Below are 23558 nucleotides of genomic sequence, written 5' to 3'. Positions count from 1 at the left end.
AGGAATAGATAAAATTTTCTGTCCTGGACCGGCAGGTAGAACCAGATACAAACCAAGCAATATCCATTTCTCACTGTAGGAGACACATTATTAATTAAATGTTTAGAAATAGAGGACATTGACTGTGTTATAAAACATTGTTCTGTTGGTGTTTGACATTCTTTTTTTTGCAGTCATACCGTCTGATGCTGAATGTTTTTCAATAATTGATTTAGCAAATGCATTTTTTAGCGTCCTTGTTGATGCAGAGACACAGCCCATTTTTGTTTTCTGTTTAATGCCTCAGGGTTTTTGTAGATTTTTCTGTAATCTACACAACTGTTCTCCAAGCCACTCTGAGGGAATGGACACCGGACTATGGGTCAGTCCTGCTGCAGTACGCAGATGTCATCTGTCTCTGCAGTCTCACTAAGGGGGCCGGCCTGAGGGATGGGGAGAGTTTGTTGAAATGTTTTTTTGAAGGTGGACACGAAGTGTCAAAGAAAAAAACTACAATGGTGTAAAATAAGTGTTGCATATCTGGGTTTTGTGTTTACAAAAGGAGGAAAGGAAAGTCAGTCCAAAGAGAGCTGTGGCTCTCCTGAAACTTGCCCGCCCACAAACCAAGAAAGACATGCTCACCTTTCTTGGAGCCATTGGTTACTGCCGCCAGTGGATACCTGACTGTTCCTATTATGATAAGTCACAACCCAGCAAATGTCAGAAATTGTTAAGTGGTCAGATGACATGGTTGATGCATATGTGTATTTGAAAAATGCAATGGTAACTGCCCCAGGCCTTAGCCTTCCTGATTATGTAAAAATGTTTCATGTGTATGCAAGGGACAATTGTAAGACCATGGCTGGTGTACTCGCCCAAGAGCATGGAGGCAGACTTTGCCCTGTAGTTTTTTTCTCAAAAATGGTGCCAGTTCAGGTCCAAGGCATGCCTGCGTGTCTCAGAGTGTTGGCATTTTACATTATGACTGTGGAGATGTCTGTGTTATTCACCTTAGGACACCCTATGATATTGCACACTACACATAATGTAGCTATTTTACTAAGAAATACACACTCAGCACATGTTCTCCCAACAACTCAGCGGATATGAGGTTATTTTGATGAGCAACCCCATGTTGCATATCAAGTATAACAACTCAGGTCCAGCCATGATCCTAAATGCACTGTTGGGTCTCAAATTGTCAAACGATCTAGGACCCGAGGCTCATGACTTCCTCAAATCCATTAAGGCTAATATTTCATCCAGACTAGATTTATTAAAGATTCCAATCCCAAATGCTGATGTTGTTTTCATAGATTTCTCCTGCACTAGGCCAAATGACCAATCTTTTTTCAATCAGCCCAGGCTGCTGAATTGATTGTTTTCACTAAAGCATGTGAACTGTACAAAGATCAGTCTGTCACTATTTACACGGATTCTAATATGCCTATGGAACAGTGTATGACCATGGTGTATTATGGTTTCTCAGAGGCTACATAGGAGCTGATGGGAAAAGGATTGCCCATTCCCAACTAGTAGCCAATTTGCTCAAGGTTCTCACACTTCCCAAGGAACTTGCTGTCATACACTGCAGAGCACATACCAAAGGGGACGATGATATAACAAAAGGTAACGCTCTAGCAGATTATGAAGAAAAAAAGGTAGCTCAGTAATAATTTATTTTACTGCAGATACCCACTTTGTGCCCCATCCTCCCAGATGATTCCTAATTGATCACAACTTTGTAGCAGTCAGTTTCCACAAAGGAGTTCGAAGACTGGTGCTACCCTATTTTACAGAAGAATCCAAGGACTGGATTAATCTGCAAAGAGGGGAACCATGCATCCCACGGTGCACACCCTGATATACATTGCACACCCTGATATACATTGCACAATGCCATGGGATAGGACATATAGGATGGAAGATTTTTTATATCACAGAAGTGGTGGAGTTAGTACAAGATTTTGTGAAAAGATGCATCACATGTATCAGGAGTAACCCAAACAACCCAAATAAAGCCATGCATCAATACCTGCCTTACCCCACAACATTTTTTACACATCTTCAAATTGACTTTACACACATACCCCAACAACAGGGAGGACAACAACCAGCTTGTGTGGTCACAGATGTGTGTTTCTCCAATGGCAAGAAATGTATCCCACAAAAAGAGAACGATGTTATCCGCAAGTTTCCGTTTTTTTACAGGAAAATACCCACCCATTCCAGGCCAGAAATCGTATTGTGGTGAAACAGCTGATGAGAAACAAGAAATAGCAGGAATTCGCCTATGGACCAGAAATTACAGTCGTAGCAGTAACCAGAACAGCAGTTCTCACTGAACATAGTTCCATCTGGATCCATGCTTCCAGAGCGAAGCTGGTCGAGAAAGGCCCAGGACCAGACCCAAGAAGCAAGCAAGGAGGTACTAACGGGGGCAGAAAGCCCTGACCTCGAACAGGACAATCAAGAAAAGGAGGTACTAACGGGGGCAGAAAGCCCTGACCTCGAACAGGACAAGGTGCTGTTTATTAAAGGAGGTGAAGCAGGTGATACAAATCCTCGAAGAGTGAGTGAAGCTGGTAACAAAGCCTCTGAAAATAATCAAGATGAGCATTCTATTAGCCAAGGACTCTGGCAAACTATGGATTCTGCTGGGAGTGATTACATTTTTAGTGTTTACCCCAATATGGACAGTGACTAACTGTATATACTCCCCAGAGGATTTGGGTGCTGTTCAGGTTATATGTGGTCACAACAACAATGATAAAAACACCTCAGAAAAACACACATTTGATAAAAACACCTCAGAAAACGCACACCCAATACACACTAGGACCAAAAGAGAAACCAATGTACCAGCACAGAAACCAAAGGTTGCTATTACCAGAGAGGGGAAGATTATTACATTGTGGTTTGACTCTTCTAATACCTATGTTGCTACCTTTTCTTTCACCTATGACGACCTGACAGAAAAAGGGGATGAAGAGAGTAGCAGGAAAAGGGCACATAAGAGGGAGGGAATAGGTTACATTTGTGTAACTGATGATTATTGGGGGAGTAACTGTGATTATTGGGGAGCAGTGGGATGGAACATAGGAACTGACTGGGGATACAAACCAGACACAGCCATAAATAAGAAGGACAAGAACGGAAAATCCCTCATAAACAGAATGACTCTTACCAAGCCCAATGCCAAATATACGCTTACCATAGAAAATCCCAGCCCTAGTGATTCGGGAATGTATGTATTTGGGTTATACTGGGGAGGAGGTATATCAGGCACAAGGGGGAAATTTAGGATACAAGACATGCATAATAACAATGATTACAATCCCCTGAAGCCACATATCAGTTCTATTAGGGATATGATTGCCATTGCTGATCCTTCTTTTGAAGATACCGTAGCAGCGGAGACGGGATTTTCAGATGTAAATCTTTGGTTAGAATGGATGAGGTACAGTGCCCTGCAGTACAACAAGTCTAATTGTTATGTCTGTGGAGCAGCCAGACCCCATGTGGGAACAGTGCCACTAAACCTTCCTGAAGATGTTGAAGAATGTTTTCTAAGTCTTTTTACAGGAGCACATGACAAGAATGCTTCCTGTGAAACCTGGAAAGCAAAGTATCCCATAGTTACAAAAAACCCCAAACCAGGCGAAGGTTTGCAAATTTACCCAGGGAATTATACCTGCTATAGAGGAGTGGCAAGGAAAAGAAGTTTTGGAAATTTTACAAAAGGTTTTTGTCACACATACAGCAACATCTCATCTAGGCTTTTACAGAATCAGACACAATCTTTAGGTGATATCTACTGGATTTGTGGTGATGGTATGATCAGGTCTAGATTGGAGAAGGAGTGGTCTGGTGAGTGTGCTTTGGCCAAAGCTATTATGCCCCTACATATTTTTAGTGAAATTCCTTCTGAGATCCCTGAAGATGTAACAGGAGGTACTCAGAGGTACAAGAGGGAGGCCCCGATGGGTAGTTTTGACCCACATGTGTATATAGACGCCATAGGGGTTCCAAGAGGGGTCCCAGATGAGTTTAAGGCCAGGGACCAGGTCAAAGCAGGTTTTGAGTCAATCATTCCAATCATCACCGTCAACAAGAATGTTGATTGGATAAATTATATATATTACAATCAACAGTGGTTTGTCAACTACACCAGGGATGCATTGAAGGGGATAGCGGAGCAGTTGCAGGCTGATTCCACCATGACCTTTCAAAATCGTATGGTCTTAGATATGATGCTTGCAGAAAAGGGTGGTGTGTGTGCAATGATAGAAGGAACAGGTACTTGTTGTACCTACATCCCAGACAACACTGGGCCAAATGGCAAGGTCACTATGGCTATAAAAAAACTGTCTGATCTGTCGGAAGAGTTGAAAAGGAATTCAGGGATCACTGATCCATGGGATCAATATTTTGGATGGCTCAAGGGATGGAAGCAGATGCTAGCACAAATAGGAGTGATTATTGTAGTCACCCTGATACTTCTAGCCCTGATAGTGTGGTGTGTGATTCCGTGTATTAAGAAGCTTATGAACAAAGGTATAGGTATGACTATGTATGAAGAAGTGATCCAAGAACAAACTGCCCCACTGAACCCAAAACCCAAAGAGTACAATAGTTATCTAGCCAAATACAGAGAGAAGCAGAAAAAGAACTATGTTGTATAAAGGAGAATAAAAATCATATATGTAAATAATGATTTTAAGAGGGGATTGAAGGGAAATGTATGTCTTTTAGGTCTGTCATTTTGTTTTTCCCACTCCATTTTGTACTAACATGTTGATTAATTGTTTTGTATTATAACCAGAATGAGTTAATGAAAATATGCTATGTCAGTTATGTATTACAGAACTATACTCACAACATTCTTCTATTTTTTATCTTAGCTTAGCCTTGGTAGAGACGGTGATAGTATTCAACTATTTCTTTGTATTAACAAGCACCTGTTTCTCCTATGATACAATTAAATGTCAAATATTTCTGTTCCATGAGAGAATAATTGTTTGTTACTTATAACTAATTACAATGCCTGAGAAAGATCATGTTCATAGCCTTGAAAAGTATCTAGCCAGATTCTATTGTATGTAGCAGATAAGTTTTTATGTAATATTATAGACATTCCTTATTCTTGAAAAAGTTAACACTATATTGTACTATAAAAGAGAGCTTTCGTTGTGGAATAAATTAGAAGTTTTTTGGTTACTGACAAGACGGTCTCATGTGTGATTACTTGTAACCAATGCTTCTCCAGGCCTGAGGAGACAGAACGAGTGACAGAGAATTTAGACCAGGGGTCTAAAGGGTCAACAGAACCAACATATAGGAATTTTTAGCTGGGGTTCCCTGAGGCTGGAAAGTTATGTCAAGGGTTCCTCTGCGTTGAAAAGGTTGAGACAGGCTGCTATGCGGGGATTCTACATCCATAGTGACGAGAAGTGTATTTGGTGGTAATTGCTGTATGTTGTTAATCTTGTTCAGAAGATCAGTTGTGTCATGCAGGAACCTAGCAGCATTCATGACTAACGGTTTTAACATTTCTTCTACAAGTCCTGAGATTTGTTCGTGAGTTTGTTCATACCTGTTATGATGGGTCTGCCTGGATTTTCTGGCTTGTGGATCTTGAGCAGCATGTAGAAGTCCCAGATTTCTGGATTATCCGGAATTGCATTGATAAATTCAGAATGTAGGTGGGCTGCTAGTGGTTAATGAGACCTTTTGATTGCTTGGTAAAGTCCTGGGTCGGATCATAATCCAGTTTTTTACAGTAAGTAGCATTTTCTCAGTTCCCCCATCATTCCTGCATTCTCTGTTTTCCCCCGTCAATCCTACAATATCTCAGCCCCCCCCCCCTTCCCCATGAAGTCCTGCAGTCTCTGTTCCCCCCCACCAGACCTGAGGTCTCTGTGTCCCTCCCCCCCTCACCAGTCCTATGGTCTGTGAGCCCCCCACTAGTCCTCTGATCTATGTCCCACCCCCAGTGAATGGGTCCTGTGAAATCATTGGTTTATTTCTCCAAAGATTGCCATCTGGGAGGGATCACCACAGTGCTTAGTGGATTTTTAAAGAATAAGTTCACCTTATGGAACCAGTTACATGCTCTACTCATAACTAGGGTGTCACATGTTCGCTCTCCTGCCGCCAGTTTCACTGATTTCCTCCTGCTCTGTAACAGCAGGTGGGGGATCTTCTCTCCTCTACCCTCTATCACATTTTGAAATGAACGCAGCCACATGGCCGCGTCATTCATTCACAGTTTCCTGTGAATGAATGAACTACAACTACCATCAGCCATAGTGGCTGACGGTTTGTAGTTCTCAATGAACTGCAAGTGCACTGGTGAGTGCCTTCATAATACATTGACTCTCCCTGCTCTCAGGTAACTGCCTGCTGATATCAGAGGTACAGGCTCTGCCTCACTCTTTGTACTGATTATAAAAGGGGGGAAGGCTCTGCCCACATGGCCGTGTCGTAGTGGCTGACGGTTTGTAGTTCTCAATGAACTGCAAGGGTGCTGGTGAGTGCCTTTGTAATATATTGACTCTGCCTGCTCTCAGGTAACTGCCTGCCTATATAGGAGGTACAGGCTCTGCCTCTCTCTTTGTACTGATTAAAAAATGGGGGAAGGCTCTGCCAACATGGCCCGTCGTAGTGGCTGACGGTTTGTAGTTCTCAATGAACTGCAAGGGCACTGGTGAGTGCTTTCGTAATACATTGACTCTTCCTGCTCTCAGGTAACTGCCTGCCCATATAGGAGGTACAGGCTCTGCCTCTCTTTGTACTGATTATAAAAGGGGGGAGGGCTCTGCCCACATGGACGTGTCTTTCATTCACCGTTTCCTGTGAATGAACTACAACTACCATCTGCCATAGTGGCTGACAGTTTGTAGTTCTCAATGAACTGCAAGGGCACTGGTGAGTGCCTTCATAGTACATTGACTCTTCCTGCTCTCAGGTAACTGTCTTCCCGTATCAGAGGTACAGGCTCTGCCTCTCTCTTTGTACTGATTAGGGGAGAGGGTTCTGCCCACATGGCTGCATCATAGTGGCTGACAGTTTGTAGTTCTCAATGAACTGCAAGGGCGCTAGAGAGTGCCTTTGTAATACATTGACTCTTCCTGCTCTCAGGTAACTGCCTGCCCTTTATAAGAGGTACAGGCTCTGCCTCTCTCTTTGTACTGATTAAAAAACGGGGGAAGGCTCTGCCAACATGGCCCCGTCGTAGTGGCTGACGGTTTGAAGTTCTCAATGAACTGCAAGGGCATTGGTGAGTGCTTTCGTAATACATGGACTCTTCCTGCTCTCAGGTAACTGCCTGCCCATATAGAAGGTACAGGCTCTGCCTCTCTTTTTGTACTGATTATAAAAGGGGGGAAGGCTCTGCCAACATGGCCGCGTCATAGTGGCTGATGGTTTGTAGTTCTCAATGAACAGCAAAGGCATTAGTGTGTGCCTTCGTAATACATTGGCTTTTCCTGCTCTCAGGTAAATGCCTGCCCATATAGGAGGTACAGGCTCTGCTCCTCTCTTTGTACTGATTATAAAAGGGGGAAAGGCTCTGCCCACATGGCCGCATCATAGTGGCTGACGGTTTGTAGTTCTCAATGAACAGAAAAGGTGCTGGTGAGTGCTTTCGTAATACATTGACTCTTCCTGCTCTCAGGTAACTGCCTGCCCATATAGGAGGTACAGGCTCTGCCTCTCTTTGTACTGATTATAAAAGGGGGGAGGGCTCTGCCCACATGGACGTGTCTTTCATTCACCATTTCCTGTGAATGAACTACAACTACCATCTTCCATAGTGGCTGACAGTTTGTAGTTCTCAATGAACTGCAAGGGCACTGGTGAGTGCCTTCATAGTACATTGACTCTTCCTGCTCTCAGGTAACTTTCTTCCCGTATCAGAGGTACAGGCTCTGCCTCTCTCTTTGTACTGATTATAAAAGGGGAGAGGGTTCTGCCCACATGGCTGCATCATAGTGGCTGACAGTTTGTAGTTCTCAATGAACTGCAAGGGCGCTAGAGAGTGCCTTCATAATACATTGACTCTTCCTGCTCTCAGGTAACTGCCTGCCCATATAGGAGATACAGGCTCTGCCTCTCTCTTTGTACTGATTATAAAAGGGGGGAGGGCTCTGCCAACCTGGCCACGTCATAGTGGCTGACGGTTTGTAGTTCTCAATGAACTGCAAGGGCACTGGTGAGTGCCTTCATAGTACATTGACTCTGCCTGCTCTCGGGTAACTGTCTGCCCGTATCAGAGGTACAGGCTTTGCCTCTCTCTTTGTACTGATTATAAAAGGGGAGAGGGCTCTGCCAACCTGGCCACATCATAGTGGCTGACGGTTTGTAGTTCTCAATGAACAGAAAAGGTGCTGGTGAGTGCCTTCGTAATACATTGACTCTTCCTGCTCTCAGATAAATGCCTGACCATATAGGAGGTACAGGCTCTGCCTCTCTCTTTGTACTGATTATAAAAGGGGGGAAGGCTCTGCCCACATGGCCGCATCATAGTGGCTGACAGTTTGTAGTTCTCAATGAACAGCAAAGGCACTAGTGAGTGCCTTCGTAATACATTGACTCTTCCTGCTCTCAGGTAACTGTCTGCCCGTATCAGAGGCACAGGCTCTGCCTCTCTCTTTGTACTGATTATAAAAGGGGGGAAGACTCTGCCCACACCGTCTGCTGCATGTGAAAGAAGGCACAGAAAGCCAGCAAGATGTGTCATCCCTGTTTCCGATTCCACAATGTAGGGGGATTGCTGGCACCTGCCACTATGGACTTTTCCCTGCCATGGACTTCACCTGTGCAGGTATGCTGGGGAAGCCACAAGCCTAGGTTAGGGATGATGGACGTTAGAAAAAGTCTGTGCACTTTGTTCTGTTACACTAAGAATTTTTAGTAAAGCTTTTGAAACGGTGTCCTTTGCCTGGTCTGAAGTTGCTAAAGGCATGTATGCAAGTAACCGGCACATTCGGCACTTAGTCTACAACTTGGCCAGTAGAGCACATCGAGCCATGAAGATAGCACTGCAGGAGTAACGTGATGTCGAATAAAGTGGTTACCAAGGGTAATGGAGGTTTACCAAGCAGCCTATCGTGAAGCGTGTGCTTGGGACAGCCTCTTGAAGAGAGGGAGTTGTTGTTGGCACTCTCTCCATGAGCAGTCTGTCTCCTATAGCAATGGGAGAAGATCAGCGCCGCAGAGGGGTCCCAGCCTGTGCAAAGCTACGGAAGAGGAAGAGTTAATACAGAGAACACATGGAATCAGTGCTAAGAGCTAGGTGGGGGTTCCATTCCATTACTGGTAGTCAGGACTGCTGTTAGAAACCAAGGGGTCCAGCCAACCTGACAGGGCCCCCCAAAACAAAACACTGTTTACTATGCTTCAGTTATGAATGAACACAGTGAATGATCAGTACTGATCACTTTCCTTCTTGAAGGATCCTACTGTGTGTTGGCAGCTGCTGGTGGAAAGCAGAGAATGGAAGCCATCAGCACTGCAGGGATAGTGGTTTGGGCAGCAGAGGGAACCATATCTCCCTGCCCACATCTGATTTACTTGGGCCCCCCTTCTCACCTGGGCCCCATACAGCAGGACTGGTGATACCCCCTTATCCACGATCCTGCTGGTAGTGAGGTATAGGAGATAGGCTGGACAGGTGGAGAGGCTATAGGTTCAGTGCGTCCCACCTAAATGCAACAGAGGCAGTACAGTGTACATTGACACTGGGATGAGAGAGTGAATGGGGGTACAGTGTATTGTTCAAGTGTACAAGATGCACGGCCATCCACAGTATAATGTTCAAGGTCTGCCTTAAGGTCGAGTTTTCCCTGAAAGTGGCCTTAGCTTTGTTTTCAATAAAGGTACCCCATGTACCAGGGAACTGACCCCATTCAAAGGTGCCTAGCATAGCCCAGAAGAACCCAGGGGTAGGTCTCCCATGTGATCCACACTTGGCGCCCAAGGAGGAGGGGAACATGGAGGGTACGTCACCTGCCTGCCTTATAAAGAAGAAAGACGATCTTGTGGTTGGAGGTGGTGATGGCGCAGAGGAGGAATTACGGGTGGAATGATAGATGGGTCTATGGACTAATGGACTTATCATTGGAGTATACTACAGACGTCCTGAGGTCTATGGGAAGGGGGAGAGTCGGCTGTTCCAACAAGGTGATAGTGCGGAGGAGGAATTACGGGAGGAATGATAGACGGGTCTATGGACTAATGGACTTATCATTGGAGTATACTACAGATGTCCTGAGATGTATTCATGCTGATCCTCATGATGGATTGCAAAAAAGATGGAGGGGGGTTTCTCTATGTTGGATATGATGTGAGAGTGAGGAGGAAAGATGATCTTATGGTTGGAGGTGGTGATGGTGCAGAGGAGGAATTACAGGTGGAATGATAGATGGGTCTATGGACTGATGGACTTCCAACCACTACAGACATCCTGAGGTTTATGAGGAGGGTGAGAGTCAACAACCAATGTGTCTCTTATCTGGTAGAAAAGGAATAAAAGGAAATAATCCAAATCCAAAGTCAAACTTTTATTCATCAATTTACAAAGAATATAATCACTTTAGGTAGAAGGATGGTCTTTAGTCTTTGTTAGGCTACGCTTTGCACAGGTCAGTGTTGCAGGTGAAATATACAACCCGTCACATTCTGCTCCTCCCGCTCTTGTCATTTAGTCCGATCCCTCCCGCTCTCGTCATTTAGTCCGATCCCTCCCGCTCTCATTATTAGTCCGATCCCTCATGCTCTCGTCATTTAGTCCGATCCCTCCTGCTCTCATCAGGTAGTCCGATCCCTCCCGCTCTCGTCATTTAGTCCGATCCCTCCCGCTCTCGTCATTTAGTCCGATCCCTCCCGATCTCGTTATTAGTCCGATCCCTCATGCTCTCGTCATTTAGTCCGATCCCTCCCGCTCTCATCAGGTAGTCCGATCCCTCCCGCTCTTGTCATTTAGTCCGATCCCTCCCGCTCTCGTCAGTTAGTCCGATCCCTCCCGCTCTCGTCAGTTACTCCGATCCCTCCCGCTCTCGTCATTTAGTCCGATCCCTCATGCTCTCGTCATTTAGTCCGATCCCTCCCGCTCTCGTCATTTAGTCCGATCCCTACCGCTCCTGTCATTTAGTCCGATCCCTCACGCTCTTATTATGTAGTCCGATCCCTCAAGCTCTTATCATGTAGTCCGATCCCTCAAGCTCTTATCATGTAGTCCGATCCCTCACGCTCTTATCATGTAGTCCGATCCCTCAAGCTCTTATCATGTAGTCCGATCCCTCACGCTCTTATCATGTAGTCCGATCCCTCAAGCTCTTATCATGTAGTTTGATCCCTCACGCTCTTGTCATTTAGTCTGATCCCTTCCGCTCGTCATTTAGTCTGATCCCTCCTGCTCTACATCCGCAAGGAACATCTTGCATCTCTCACCAGAATTTCCTTTATAGCTTCTACTGAAAATCAGGCTACACTGCAGGAGGGACTCAACCAATGACATGCCCTCTTCCACCCCCCCCCCCTCTAATGTTTTGGTAATCTCCAAATCATTTCTGTTTTCTATGAGAAGATTAGAGAAGAGTTCAGCCGCATTCCTTAAGGTGTGCTTCTTCTCAGTGTGTGACACACAGAAAAATACAAATCAAGTAGAAGACATTTCCCGCACCCTCGGACACTGATATAGCCTAAGGGTTTGTGTGGGGTTCTCAGACGCTTGGCAAGACTCCACTGCTTTCAAAAACATTTCCTGCACTTGTGGCAGGACTTCTCTTCGGAGGCTTTTCCCCCGTGTGACATCTCTGATGCCGAATAAGATCTGCCTTACGTACAAAACGCTTCTGGCACTCAGAGCAGGAAAACGGCTTCTCCCCCGCATGACATAGCTGATGTACTGAAAGATTGGACTTCCCTGAAAAACATTTCCCGCACTCAGGGCAGGAATACGGCTTCTCCCCAGTGTGAGATCTCTGATGTTTGACGAGCGATGATTTCATTGTATAGCACTGCCCACAGTCAGGACAGGAGTATGGTCTTTCCCCCGTGTGAGATCTTTGATGTGTGACAAGTTCTGATTTCCGTGGATAACATTTCCCGCACTCGGGGCAAGAATATGGCTTCATGCCTGAGTGGGACCTCAGATGTACGTAAAGATTTGACTTCTGTGAAAAACATTTCCCGCACTCAGGACAGGAAAACGGCTTCTCCCCCGTGTGAGACCTCTGATGTGCTGCTAGATCTGGTTTTCGTAGAAAACGTTTCCCACACTCGGGACAGGAATGCGGTTTCTCCCCCGTGTGACATCTCTGATGTTCAGAAAGATAAGACAACCGTGAAAAACATTTCCCGCACTCATTACAGGAATATGGCTTTTCCCCTGCGTGGGATCTCTCATGTCTGACAAGTGATGATTTCAATGGGAAACATTTCCCGCACTCAGCACAGGAAAAGGGCATGCTGCCTGTATGATTTATCTGATGTCTAATAAGTTGAGATTGCCACAGAAAACATTTCCCGCACTCGGAGCAGGAATAAACTTTCTCCCCCGTGTGAGATCGCTCATGTCTGACAAGAGCTGATTTTACTGAGAAACATTTCCCGCACTCAGAACAGGAAAAGGGCATATTGCCTGTGTGATTTATTTGATGTTTGATAAGTTGAGTTTGCCACAAAAAACATTTCCCGCACTCAGAGCAGGAATACGGCTTCTCCCCTGTGTGAGATCTTTGATGTCTGACAAGTGCCCATTTCCATGGGTAACATTTCCCACACACCGTACAGGAATACGGCTTCTCCCCCGTGTGGGATCTTAGATGTCTGACAAGCGCCAATTTCCGAGGATAACTTTTCCCGCACTCAGGACAGGAATGTGGCTTTTCCTGCCTGTGAGATATATGATGTTCTTCTAAATCTGATTGTCTGCCAAAACACATTCCACACGCAATACAAGTGAAAATCTGTTGAAGGTCGGCCCGGTCCTGCACAGTCTGAGGTTCCTCAGGATACGAGGAATCCGATGGTACATCTACACTGGGTGGTGCGGGATGGACATTGGAGGCAGCCGGGTTTTCTCCTGGACTATACTGTGTGATGTCCTCATCTTCTACTTTCCAGTCTGGAGACAAAGTGAGACAATCCTCGGAGGTTTTCCTCATCTTCCGGCCATGGACTAAAATACAAAGACAAAGAGGATTACTAGACAGGAGCTGATTGGTTCCCCCAAACCAGGACTCCACCCACATCTGGCAGCTTTTTCTCTGAGGAGCTTACAATTCCACCCTCAAGTGAACTGGTCTGCTGGGTCCAGTTCTCTATTCAAAGACCCATGTTAGAGAAAGGAAAACAATGAGAACTCTGTTTTAGAGGGGTGACACTGTTGGGACTGTAGCCCTGTTGGTGGCCCTTTTTAATGGGGGAGTTGCTCAGCTCACAGTTTGCATTTCCTCCTCGCAGGCTACAGCATCAGGGAAATGCAATCAGCTGCATCAGTCATGGATCTCACCTTCAAATACATGCATTTGAGGGTTGAGCACTCCACCATCAAGTAGGGTCCCACCGCCAGCAGATTCTGTTGCAGTTTTACCCACTGACCACTGGTTAGTCATGGTGTAAAGAGAGTATTAAGGCCTCAACAGTTATTATAATTCTGTAAGGATATTTGTTGCATTAAGTGTTATTTAGTATTGCTGCTCTACTCTCCTTGTGTTCTGGCATGGTCTCTCACAGGGGGTAAAGAGAACGAACACCAACTCGAATTACTTTGTTGTGTTACTGAATCACACCGCTGGTATCAACAGCCTGCATTTACTATTGTCAGGCCTGTTAAACTATCTCTTTTTTTTTTCTGGAGCTTATTGCTACCTTTAATAAAACCCATTTTTCGCCACTGGTGTTTCGGCATATTTTTGGGTCGAATTATAGGGTGGGTCATCACTGGAAAAGATAGAAGTACCCAGAATTTTTAGCAGCTCCTGCTGGGGTATTGCTACGTGTGGGCATTGTCCAATATTTTCCTAGCTCTCTTAGAAGAACAATGACTGCTCCAGGAAGTGCGAGCCAAGTCAGCAAGATGAACCAAGTCAGCAAGATGAACCCAGTCACCGCTGCTCGGTGGTGTGAAGAACACAATGGTCAACTGGAGTTATGTGTGATGATAGAACTTGTCATTGAAAGATGGAGAGAACCAAATTCGGGGGCAGCTGCAGTCCTAGCAATTGATTGCTGAGTGTTCATGTTAGAAACATAGACAAACCTTCTTGCTTTGAGGGTCTACAGCTTAGAGGCGACACCAAATTCCAGCTAACCCAAATTAGTCAGGAGGCAAAAACTCAAGGCATCCCAGCTAGATGGCAGCCTCTTACCCTGCCTGCTGTCCCCTTGGTTCAACCCGAGCTAGGCCTCTGACCATGGCTTGTCACTGCTGAATCTGAAAGTTGACATCAGTTAGACCTTGACTACAGCTTACTTCTACTAACCTTCTGGTGTCATCTCAGCTTGTCCCTTGTACTTAACACTGCCCCTTATCCTGCCTGCTGTCTCCTTGGCTATAAACTACAGGTCTGTCTGCTGTCCCTGCCTGCTGTCCCCTTGGTTCAACTTGAGCTAGGCCTCTGACCATAGCTTGTCACTGCTGAATCCCAAGTTGACATCAGTTAGACCTTGACTACAGCTTACTTCTGCTAACCTTCTGGTGTCATCTCAACTTTTCTTTTGTGCTCAACTTTGCCTCTTACCCTGCCTGCTGTCTCCTTGGCTATAAAACTACAGTCTGCCTGCTGTCTCCTTGGTTCAACCCGAACTAGGCCTCTGACCATGGCTTGTCACTGCTGAATCCCAAGTTGACATCAGTTAGACCTTGACTACAACTTACTTCTACTAACCTTCTGGTGTCCTCTCAGCTAATCCCTTGTGCTCAACTCTGCCTCTTACCCTGCCTGCTGTCTCCTTGGCTATAAACTACAGCCCATCCAGACCATGCTTGTGGACAACAGGGTTGCTTTTCCATTGGTCTGCACATGCATGCCATGGCCAAACGTGCCTCCAGACTCCTGGCACCTCTTCCACTCTGTGTCCTCTCATTTCCCAAGTACATGCGAAGGGTGTCTAGACCAAAGGTGTAGGAGGAAGCCATGTTATTATCTCAGTCTCAAATGGTAGATACATGATAGAGACCCACAGTCTGAGCAGTTCAATCATATCCTTGTGAACATGTTGGGGACACTCACACCGGAATAGACACATCTCAGCAGTCTTCCATGTAGAAAGCATATTGTGGCAGGGTATTTGCTTTACATGCTAATGTTTGAGAGAGAAGTTTTGTTACCAGCGGATGGGGAAACAGTTCTGAAAAGGCCATCACCGCTGTGTGCTAAGCCACTGTACCAGTGGGTGAGAACCCCTACCCTATACCTGACAGACCATGGTGGGCCAAAATATTGCTTGCTAGTTAGGTTAGAGTAACAAAGTTATGCTAGAAACAGTTACTTGGTTCCATACAGATGCTAAGATTACTAGAGGTAATTTGTAACTAAAAATTCTGTTTCTTTGGGGACCAAAGATTTTTTAGTGGGGGGAATGTGTAGCTTATCCTGTTGCCCCTTTAATTTTGGGAACCTGTGCTGAATATTGAGTGCAGCATGGATAAACAGACCTCGAGTACCCTCGCTGCATATACTGCAGATATATGGAATACCCTCAAAATACTTTGTAATGACTAAATTAAGTAGGCATTACCAGATTATTACAGGTTGATATTGCTTAGGCCCTGCCCTACTCTAAGCCAATCAGTGATCAGTATGAACAGAGGAATGTATTCATTGTTAATGGCCCACCTGTGCTGATCTCTGTAGGAGTGTCCTCCTCTATAAATGTCCCCGTTATTCCAGCCTCCTCCATAGACTGCTGATCATCCCTCACATACGCCTCTTCTTCTTCTGATTTCACCTCAACTTTAATATCTATCAGATCTTCACCCTAAATCAGGAGAATGAGAGAAAACAACATCTTGGAAGGTCCATAGATCATCTCCATGAGTCACTTATCTTCTAGATGCTCTGTTCCACCTACCTGATGGTGAGGGATGGTGTGACCTTCCTGTGTGGAATCCTGAGAATACAGAGGACGGGGACATCTCTCTGGTGGGTTCCTGTAGCTGGATGGCTCCACCATGATGTTCTGGTACAGATCTTTGTGTTCTTTTGGAATCATTGACTCCTCCATCACCCCATTCTCATCCTCCTCCTCTTTTATCTCTTCTTTAACCTCAACTTTAAAATCTCTCAGGTTTCCACTCTGAATATATAATAAAATGACATCAATGGTAACAATGCAGATAATGTACAGATCCTAATGATACTATCAGTGATTGTTCCTCATCTACCTGATGATGATGAGGGATGGTGTGACCTTCCTGTGTGGAATCCCGGGAATACAGAGGATGGGGACATCTCTCTGGTGGGTTCCTGGTATTAGGTGGCTCCATCATATCCTTGTGTCCTTCTGAAAACTCCTCCATCACTCCATACTCCTCATCCTGCTCTTTGTACTCTTCTTTAACAACAATGTTATAATTTTCGAGGTTTCTCCTCTGTACATGAAAAAACATTTATTGTAACAAACATGCTTGTTTATAAATCATAACTACCAATAATTGTCAATCATCTACCTGATGATGGTGAGGGTCACAACCTTTCTGTGTGGAATCCCGGGAATAGAGAGGACGGGGACAACTCTCTGGTGGGTTCCCATGACTGGATCCATCTACCTGATGATGGTGAGGGATGGTGTGACCTTCCTGTGTGGAATCCCAGGAATACAGAGGACGGGGACATCTCCCTGGTGGGTTCCCATGACTGGATCCACCTGTAGGAAACACACACACTGACTGAATCCATTGTTTCTATGTGTTTATCAGATGATGGGGGATCTAGGTGGAGCCTCCGTACTGCTCTCTCCTTTCCAATAAAGTCTCCTCTTACCCGGTGATGTGAGGGGTGGCTGATTGTCCATCATGACGTCCTTGTAGAGGTCCTTGTGTCCTTCTAAATACTCCCACTCCTCCATGGAGAAATAGACAGTGACACCCTGACACCTTATAGGAACCTGACACACACAATGATAGAGTCACCATCCAGATACAAGATTATCACGATACTAAGATGCTAGTTAAGATCCCTAACAGATATGGTAGAGTGCACCCTAACAGGGAATGGAGGAACCCAATTATTTAGACCATAAGCTCAGAATGATGACTTTTGTAATCCACCCAGCAATGGTGGGAAGCGAGGAACCCTTGGGAAGGATGGAATACAAACGTTCAAAAAGGACTGTAGACGAGTCTCACAATGCATACTACATCAAGACTGTGGACAGAATTTTTTCTGGGATGTTTCAGAGTAGAACATAAAGGAGGGAAAAACTATGTCTTGGCTGAGATGGAAATAGGAAAATACCTTAAAGAGAAACCCGTTTTAGTCCTTAGGACAACCCTGTCCTTGTGTAACACTAGGAAAGGCCTTTTACGGGCTAAGGTTGCTAGGGACCCTCTGTATGGAGGCAACAGCAATGAGAAAGGCCACCTTGTGAGTTCGGTAGTAGGAACTTTCCTAATAGGTTCAAAGGGCCTGAAGAACCAGATTAAGGTCTCGCGGAGACCTTTGATATCACTCAAGGACAGAGGCTGATCTGGACCAGACTGGAGAAACGACAGGATGTGTCCCTTGGAGAACATCTTAGGATGAAATTTCCTAGTCATGCACCAAGCAAAATAGGCTTTTCAGATGCAATGGTAGACTTTTGCAAAGTGACAACATACTAGCCTTCAAAAGGGTAGGGATGACCAAATCCTATGGGGCTCGGTCTCTTAGACTTGAGCTTCAACAGACATGCTGCTAATTCCAGCGACCAAGGTCTGGCTCTTGGGATAGAATGTCTAGAAGCTCTGGAGAGGCTCATGGATAGTATTTCAGGAGTGAGTACATCCGAGTACTAAATTCTTGTGGGCCAATTCAGTAGCATGAAAATCACCAGAATGCTCTCCATCTCGATCCTAGAACGCAAACTAGGGGGGATCTGGATAGGCAGACAAGCATAGATCAGGTGAAACTGATTTCACAGTCAGAAAAGAGTACACTGCGCAGACCCAAGAGTCCCTGGACCTTGCAACAAGCATATCCAGTTTGTTGTTGAATCTGGACGCCAGAAGATCCACATCATATGTCCCCAACCTGTAACAAAGGGCTTGGAATACCCTCAGGTGAGGCACCCAATCTGACAATGAAAGAAGTCCACCTTTCAAATTTCCATGCCTGGGATGTGGACTGCAAAAAGGCCAGGAATGTGCAGTACTACAGGATCAAGTCTGCTTCCCCATTAAGCAATATGCCTTCTGGTGCCTCCATGATGGTTGATGTAGGCCATGGCATCGTCTGACTGGATTCTCATCTGATGACCTCGCAGCTGAGGGGATCAGCATAGAATGGACAACCAAATCGCCCTTAATTCTAGGATGGGGTAGGGGATGACCAAGTCCTCTGCACTAGGAGGGTACCTAGGACTCCTCCACAGCCTGAAAGGCTGACATCTTTTCACATCTTTGGGCAAAAATGTTTCACTGACTCTAGCACCACGTTGGAAATTCACCATGCAGGTCAGACACATGGGGTGGTCCAGGGACCAAGATTATTTGCCCCATGCTGAATATTAAGATACAATGATCTAGAGTGAAACTGTTCATAATGCCTTGCCTAGCAGGAGGATACCATTAGGCCCAAGACCCTCATACAGGTAAAAATCTAAGTGTTACCCAAAGGTCGCTATCAAGAGAGCAGACAGACAGACGTTTGTCCTGAGGAGATACAACCGAACCTTGGCAGACTGTCCACTCTCCACTGGACATTGGCCAAAGTATAGAAAGTATTGATCCTTTAGCAAGAGATTGCCAGGGTTACCCACAACATATATTCCCTGGGAATGGAGCAGAGCTAGGACTGGGGACACACCTTGGTGAAATCTTAGGGGGCCATAGACAGGCTAAAGGGAAGAGTGACCAATTTGTAATGCTGTGGTGAAAACTTGGGGGGGCCATAGACAGGCTAAAGGGAAGAGTGACCAATTGGTAATGCTGTGGTGAAAACTTGGGGGGCCATAAACAGGCTAAAGAGAAGAATGACCGAATTGGTAATGCTGTGGTGAAAACTTGGGGGGCCATAGACAGGCTAAAGAGAAGAGTGACCGAATTGGTAATGCTGTGGTGAAAACTTGGGGGGCCATAGACAGGCTAAAGGGAAGAGTGACCAATTGGTAATGCTGTGGTGAAAACATGGGGGGGGGGGGCCATAGACAGGCTAAAGGGAAGAGTGACCAATTGGTAATGCTGTGGTGAAAAATTGGGGAGCCATAGACAGGCTAAAGGGAAGAGCGACCAATTGGTAATGCTGTGGTGAAAACTTGGGGGGCCATAGACAGGCTAAAGAGAAGAGCGACCAATTGGTAATGCTGTGGTGAAAACTTAGGGGGCCATAGACAGGCTAAAGGGAAGAGCGACCAATTGGTAATGCTGTGGTGAAAACTTGGGGGGCCATAGACAGGCTAAAGGGAAGAGCGACCAATTGGTAATGCTGTGGTGAAAACTTGGGGGGCCATAGACAGGCTAAAGAGAAGAGCGACCAATTGGTAATACTGTGGTGAAAACTTGGGGGGCCATAGACAGGCTAAAGAGAAGAGCGACCAAGTGGTAATGCGGTGGTGAAAACTTGGGGGGGCCATAGACAGGCTAAAGGGAAAATTGACCAATTGGTAATGCTGTAGTGAAAACATGGGGGGGGGCCATAGACAGGCTAAAGGGAAGAGCGATCAATTGGTAATGCTGTGGTGAAAACTTGGGGGGGCACAGACAGGCTAAAGGAAAGAGCGACCAATTGGTAATGCTGTGCTGAAAACTTGGGGGGCCACAGAAAGGCTAAAGGGAAGAGCGACCGATTGGTAATGCTGTGGTGAAAACTTGGGGGGGCACAGACAGGCTAAAGGGAAGAGCGACCGATTGGTAATGCTGTGGTGAAAACTTGGGGGGGCACAGACAGGCTAAAGGGAAGAGCGACCAATTGGTAATGCTGTGGTGAAAACTTGGGGGGCCATAGACAGGCTAAAGGGAAGAGTGACCAATTGGTAATGCTGTGGTGAAAACTTGGGGGGCCAAAGACAGGCTAAAGGGAAGAGTGACCAATTGGTAATGTGTTCTCCTACTGCAAAATGCAGAAAAAGTTTGTGAAGAGGAAGAAAGAGAATTTGCCAAACATCTACCGAGGACAAAATATTCACACGGAAAGAGGGAGGCAATGACCAACCTAGTCACTTCCATGTTGAACTCTTGAACCCGCAGGTTTAAGAGAAGCTTCAGATCCAGAATAGGCCAGAATCCTCCATTCAGCTTGGGATCAAGAGGTGATAGCGTTCCTCATCCAGCAGATGAGATGACCTCCTGAGAGTAAAGCGGATGAAGAGCAACAAGAAGCTCTGCAGGGAGAGAGGCACATTGGAGAGCATGAAGCTGGTTGGAGGCAAATTCCAAAACTTTGTTTTCCAGCCCCTGAAAGTTTTCATTTTTGGAATTTTTGTTCAATTCTCTAGTGGAGTAAAATCAACAATCGCTGTCCACCATACTAATGAGAAAATCCGAAGGAGCAAGATGGAAGGTTTTTTTTTTCTCAAATGAAGAAAATTCTAACTGTGGGTGTGGTTTTCTGCACATATCATCTGGGATTCCATTCCAATAGTGTGTCTGGACTAAAATCACTTTCAAATGAAATGAGCTGACTCGATGGTGGCAAGCAAGAAAGTTCTGAGGAACGATTGTTCTACTAACGTCCAAAAGAAAATCTAATCCAGTATGGCCATCATTAGGGAGAAGAGCCCCCCAGAGGAAGGAGGGTGGTCCTCTCAGAAGGGATGGACTGATGAGTCATAATTGGTGGGAAAGATGACTCATCACCAAAATGAAGAGAATGTTCCGGCCCCGGAAGTGGGGGAATGTTCTGCCCCTGAAGGGGTTAATCTGGGTTCCCACACTATATATGTGTGTATCATCATCTGTTGGAGATAAAAGACGTCACTGTGACTATGAAGGAAGAGGACGGACATGATGGAGGAAGAGGACGGACGTGACGGTGGAAGGAGAGGACGGACGTGACGGTGGAAGGAGAGGACGGACGTGACGGTGGAAGGAGAGGACGGGCGTGACGGTGGAAGGAGAGGACGGGCGTGACGGTGGAAGGAGAGGACGGGCGTGACGGTGGAGGAAGAGGACGGGCGTGACGGTGGAGGAAGAGGACGGGCGTGACGGTGGAGGAAGAGGATGGACTTGACAACGGAGGAAGAGGACGGGCGCGATGATGAAGGAAGAGGACGGGCGCGACGATGAAGGAAGAGGACGGGCGCGACGATGAAGGAAGAGGACGGGTGCGACGATGGAGGAAGAGGACGGGCGCGACGATGGAGGAAGAGGACAGACGTGACGGTGGAGGAAGAGGACGGACATGACGGGGGGGTTACTGGGTGTAAATATAAAATCAGATCTTCTTACCTCCTCTGCTGCCACTTCCAGCAATGTCTCCTCTCTACTTCCTTCAGACTCACCTCTCACCCGCAACTTCCCATTTAAACCTGACATCACTTCCTGTCTTCAATAGAGACTTCCTGTCTGGGTAGAAGTGGGATCACCACCTTGTGGAGCTCAGAGGAACTGCAGCCCCTAGAAACATCTCAGCGAGTACCTCTCAGTCAAGCGGGGATCTGAGTTTCTTCCCCATCCTTTGGTCTCTGTTCCCCCCAGTCATGTGGTCTCTGTTCCCCCCAGTCATGTGGTCTCTGGTCCCGCCCGCCCAGTCATGTGGTCTCTGCACCTCTCAGTCAAGAGGGGATCTGAGTTTCTTCCACATCCTATGTTCTCTGGTCCCTCCAGTCATGTTGTCTCTGGTCCCCCCAGTCATGTGGTCTCTGGTCCCCCCCAATCATGTGGTCTCTGGTCCCTCCAGTCATGTTGTCTCTGGTCCCCCCAGTCATGTGGTCTCTGTTCCCCCAAGACCTGCAGTCTCTGCACCTCTCAGTCCAGCAGGGATCTGATTCTCAGCTCAATGTACCGACCAGCCTGCAACCAACTGAATTGTCCTGGCTAACAGTTCACGTTAAAATCGGGGGTTTAGTTTGCACACATTTGCAAATACATGCGTAAGCTACAGAGCCCCTTCATGGCCCCCCGATATTCTGCAGTTCCTAACTTGAGGGCAGGTAAGCCTGAAGGGAGCTCACCCCTGGACACTCAGCCACCCAGCATATAGCACAATGGCACCCCCCCCCCCAGTCTTGTGGTGTTTGTTCCCCTCTCCAGTCCTGTGGTCTCCTATCCCCCCAGCCATGAGGTTTCTTTATCTTTCAGTCCTGCAGGGATCTGTGTTTCTTCCCCAGTCCTACAGTTTCTATACATCCTAGTTCTGTGGCCTCTGTACCCCCCCTCCAGTGCTGTGGTCTGTGTCCTCCCACTAGTTCTTTATTCTGTGTTCCCCAAACCAGTCCTTCATTCTGTGTCCCCCCGCCACCACCAGTCCTTCATTCTGTGTCCCACCAGTCCTTCAGTCTGTGCCCCCTCCACCAGTCCTTCATTCTGTGTCCCATCAGTCCTTCATTCTGTGTCCCCACCACCACCAGTCCTTCATTCTGTGTGCCACCAGTCCTTCAGTCTGTGCCCCCTCCACCAGTCCTTCATTCTGTGTCCCATCAGTCCTTCAGTCTGTGCCTCCTCCACCAGTCCTTCATTCTGTGTCCCATCAGTCCTTCATTCTGGGCCCACTAGTCTTTGGTGGGGGAACGTTAGCCCCTGAAATATGTTGGGTTTTGTGTATTCTACTGGTTGTAGTAAGGATTCACGGACTCCTAATCGGTCATTTGTTGCTTGGTTTCTTCCATTCACCTATTCTCCTCAAGTAGGGTGGTTCCCACTTCAGTAGGTCCACCCCCCACTCTGTGTCTCCTGCGCAGTTGTTCCATAAGAACCAGCATCAGCTTACACACGAAGAAAAGCTAAGCTCCATGTCCGGGGCCTCTGTATCTCCTCTGTTATTCCAGTTCTCCAGCACTGTTAACATAACTCCCGACTTTTGAACCTGAGAGAGAGGGACACCTTTGGATGGAGAAGACACCTGGCATCAAGAGTGCACGTGATGATCAATGGGGGTGAGGGGGCAACATTGATGCTGAGAGGGAAGGAGTGGGGGAACAATACTGCCCAGGGGTAGGTGGTGGGGAATGATAGGGCTTAGCAGGGGAAACAATATTGCCCAGCAGAGGGTTGGAGAAGAATAAAAATGTCCAGCAAGGGGTGGGGGATAAAAAGTGCTCAGCAGAAGGTGGGGGGACCATAGTGACAACCAGTGGGGCCAATATCCCAGCACAGTCCCATGGAGTCCAAGATGGCCCAGCTCCCCGTGCTCTTTTTGGACAATGGACAAAATCTAGTTTCAAGATTGCTCCCCCAAATTCTTCAAAAGGGTTCAATTTTAAGTTTGGGTTTT

At 46.4% G+C, this 23558-nt stretch overlaps 2 protein-coding genes across 3 annotated transcripts in view; both read right to left on the bottom strand.

Moving 5' to 3' along the window:
* The window catches only part of LOC149443111 (uncharacterized), a 49900-nt gene extending 28264 nt beyond the window's left edge, over positions 1-21636 (bottom strand). Inside the window, exons 1-6 of one of the 2 annotated variants that reach the window (XM_089655843.1) lie at positions 16974-21626; positions 16661-16857; positions 16376-16582; positions 16063-16287; positions 15828-15969; positions 10532-13165 (exon numbers count right to left, since the gene is read on the bottom strand). In XM_089655843.1, coding sequence (XP_089511969.1) covers positions 11706-13165; positions 15828-15969; positions 16063-16287; positions 16376-16582; positions 16661-16857; positions 16974-17058 — 2316 coding nt within the window. In that variant the 5' untranslated portion in view covers positions 17059-21626 and the 3' untranslated portion in view covers positions 10532-11705. Of the gene's footprint in view, positions 1-10531; positions 13166-15030; positions 15035-15827; positions 15970-16062; positions 16288-16375; positions 16583-16660; positions 16858-16973 lie in introns of those variants that run through there. The other variant, XM_089655844.1, reaches the window with a different exon arrangement.
* The window catches only part of LOC149443109 (uncharacterized), a 73513-nt gene that overhangs the window by 41447 nt on the left and 8508 nt on the right, over positions 1-23558 (bottom strand).

This window comes from Staurois parvus, unplaced genomic scaffold (assembly GCF_062004578.1).
Source record: "Staurois parvus isolate SC_StPar_1 unplaced genomic scaffold, SC_StPar_1.0 ptg000874l, whole genome shotgun sequence".
NCBI classification, from domain to species: Eukaryota; Metazoa; Chordata; class Amphibia; order Anura; family Ranidae; genus Staurois; species Staurois parvus.
This window is presented reverse-complemented; position numbering and strand designations above follow the sequence as displayed.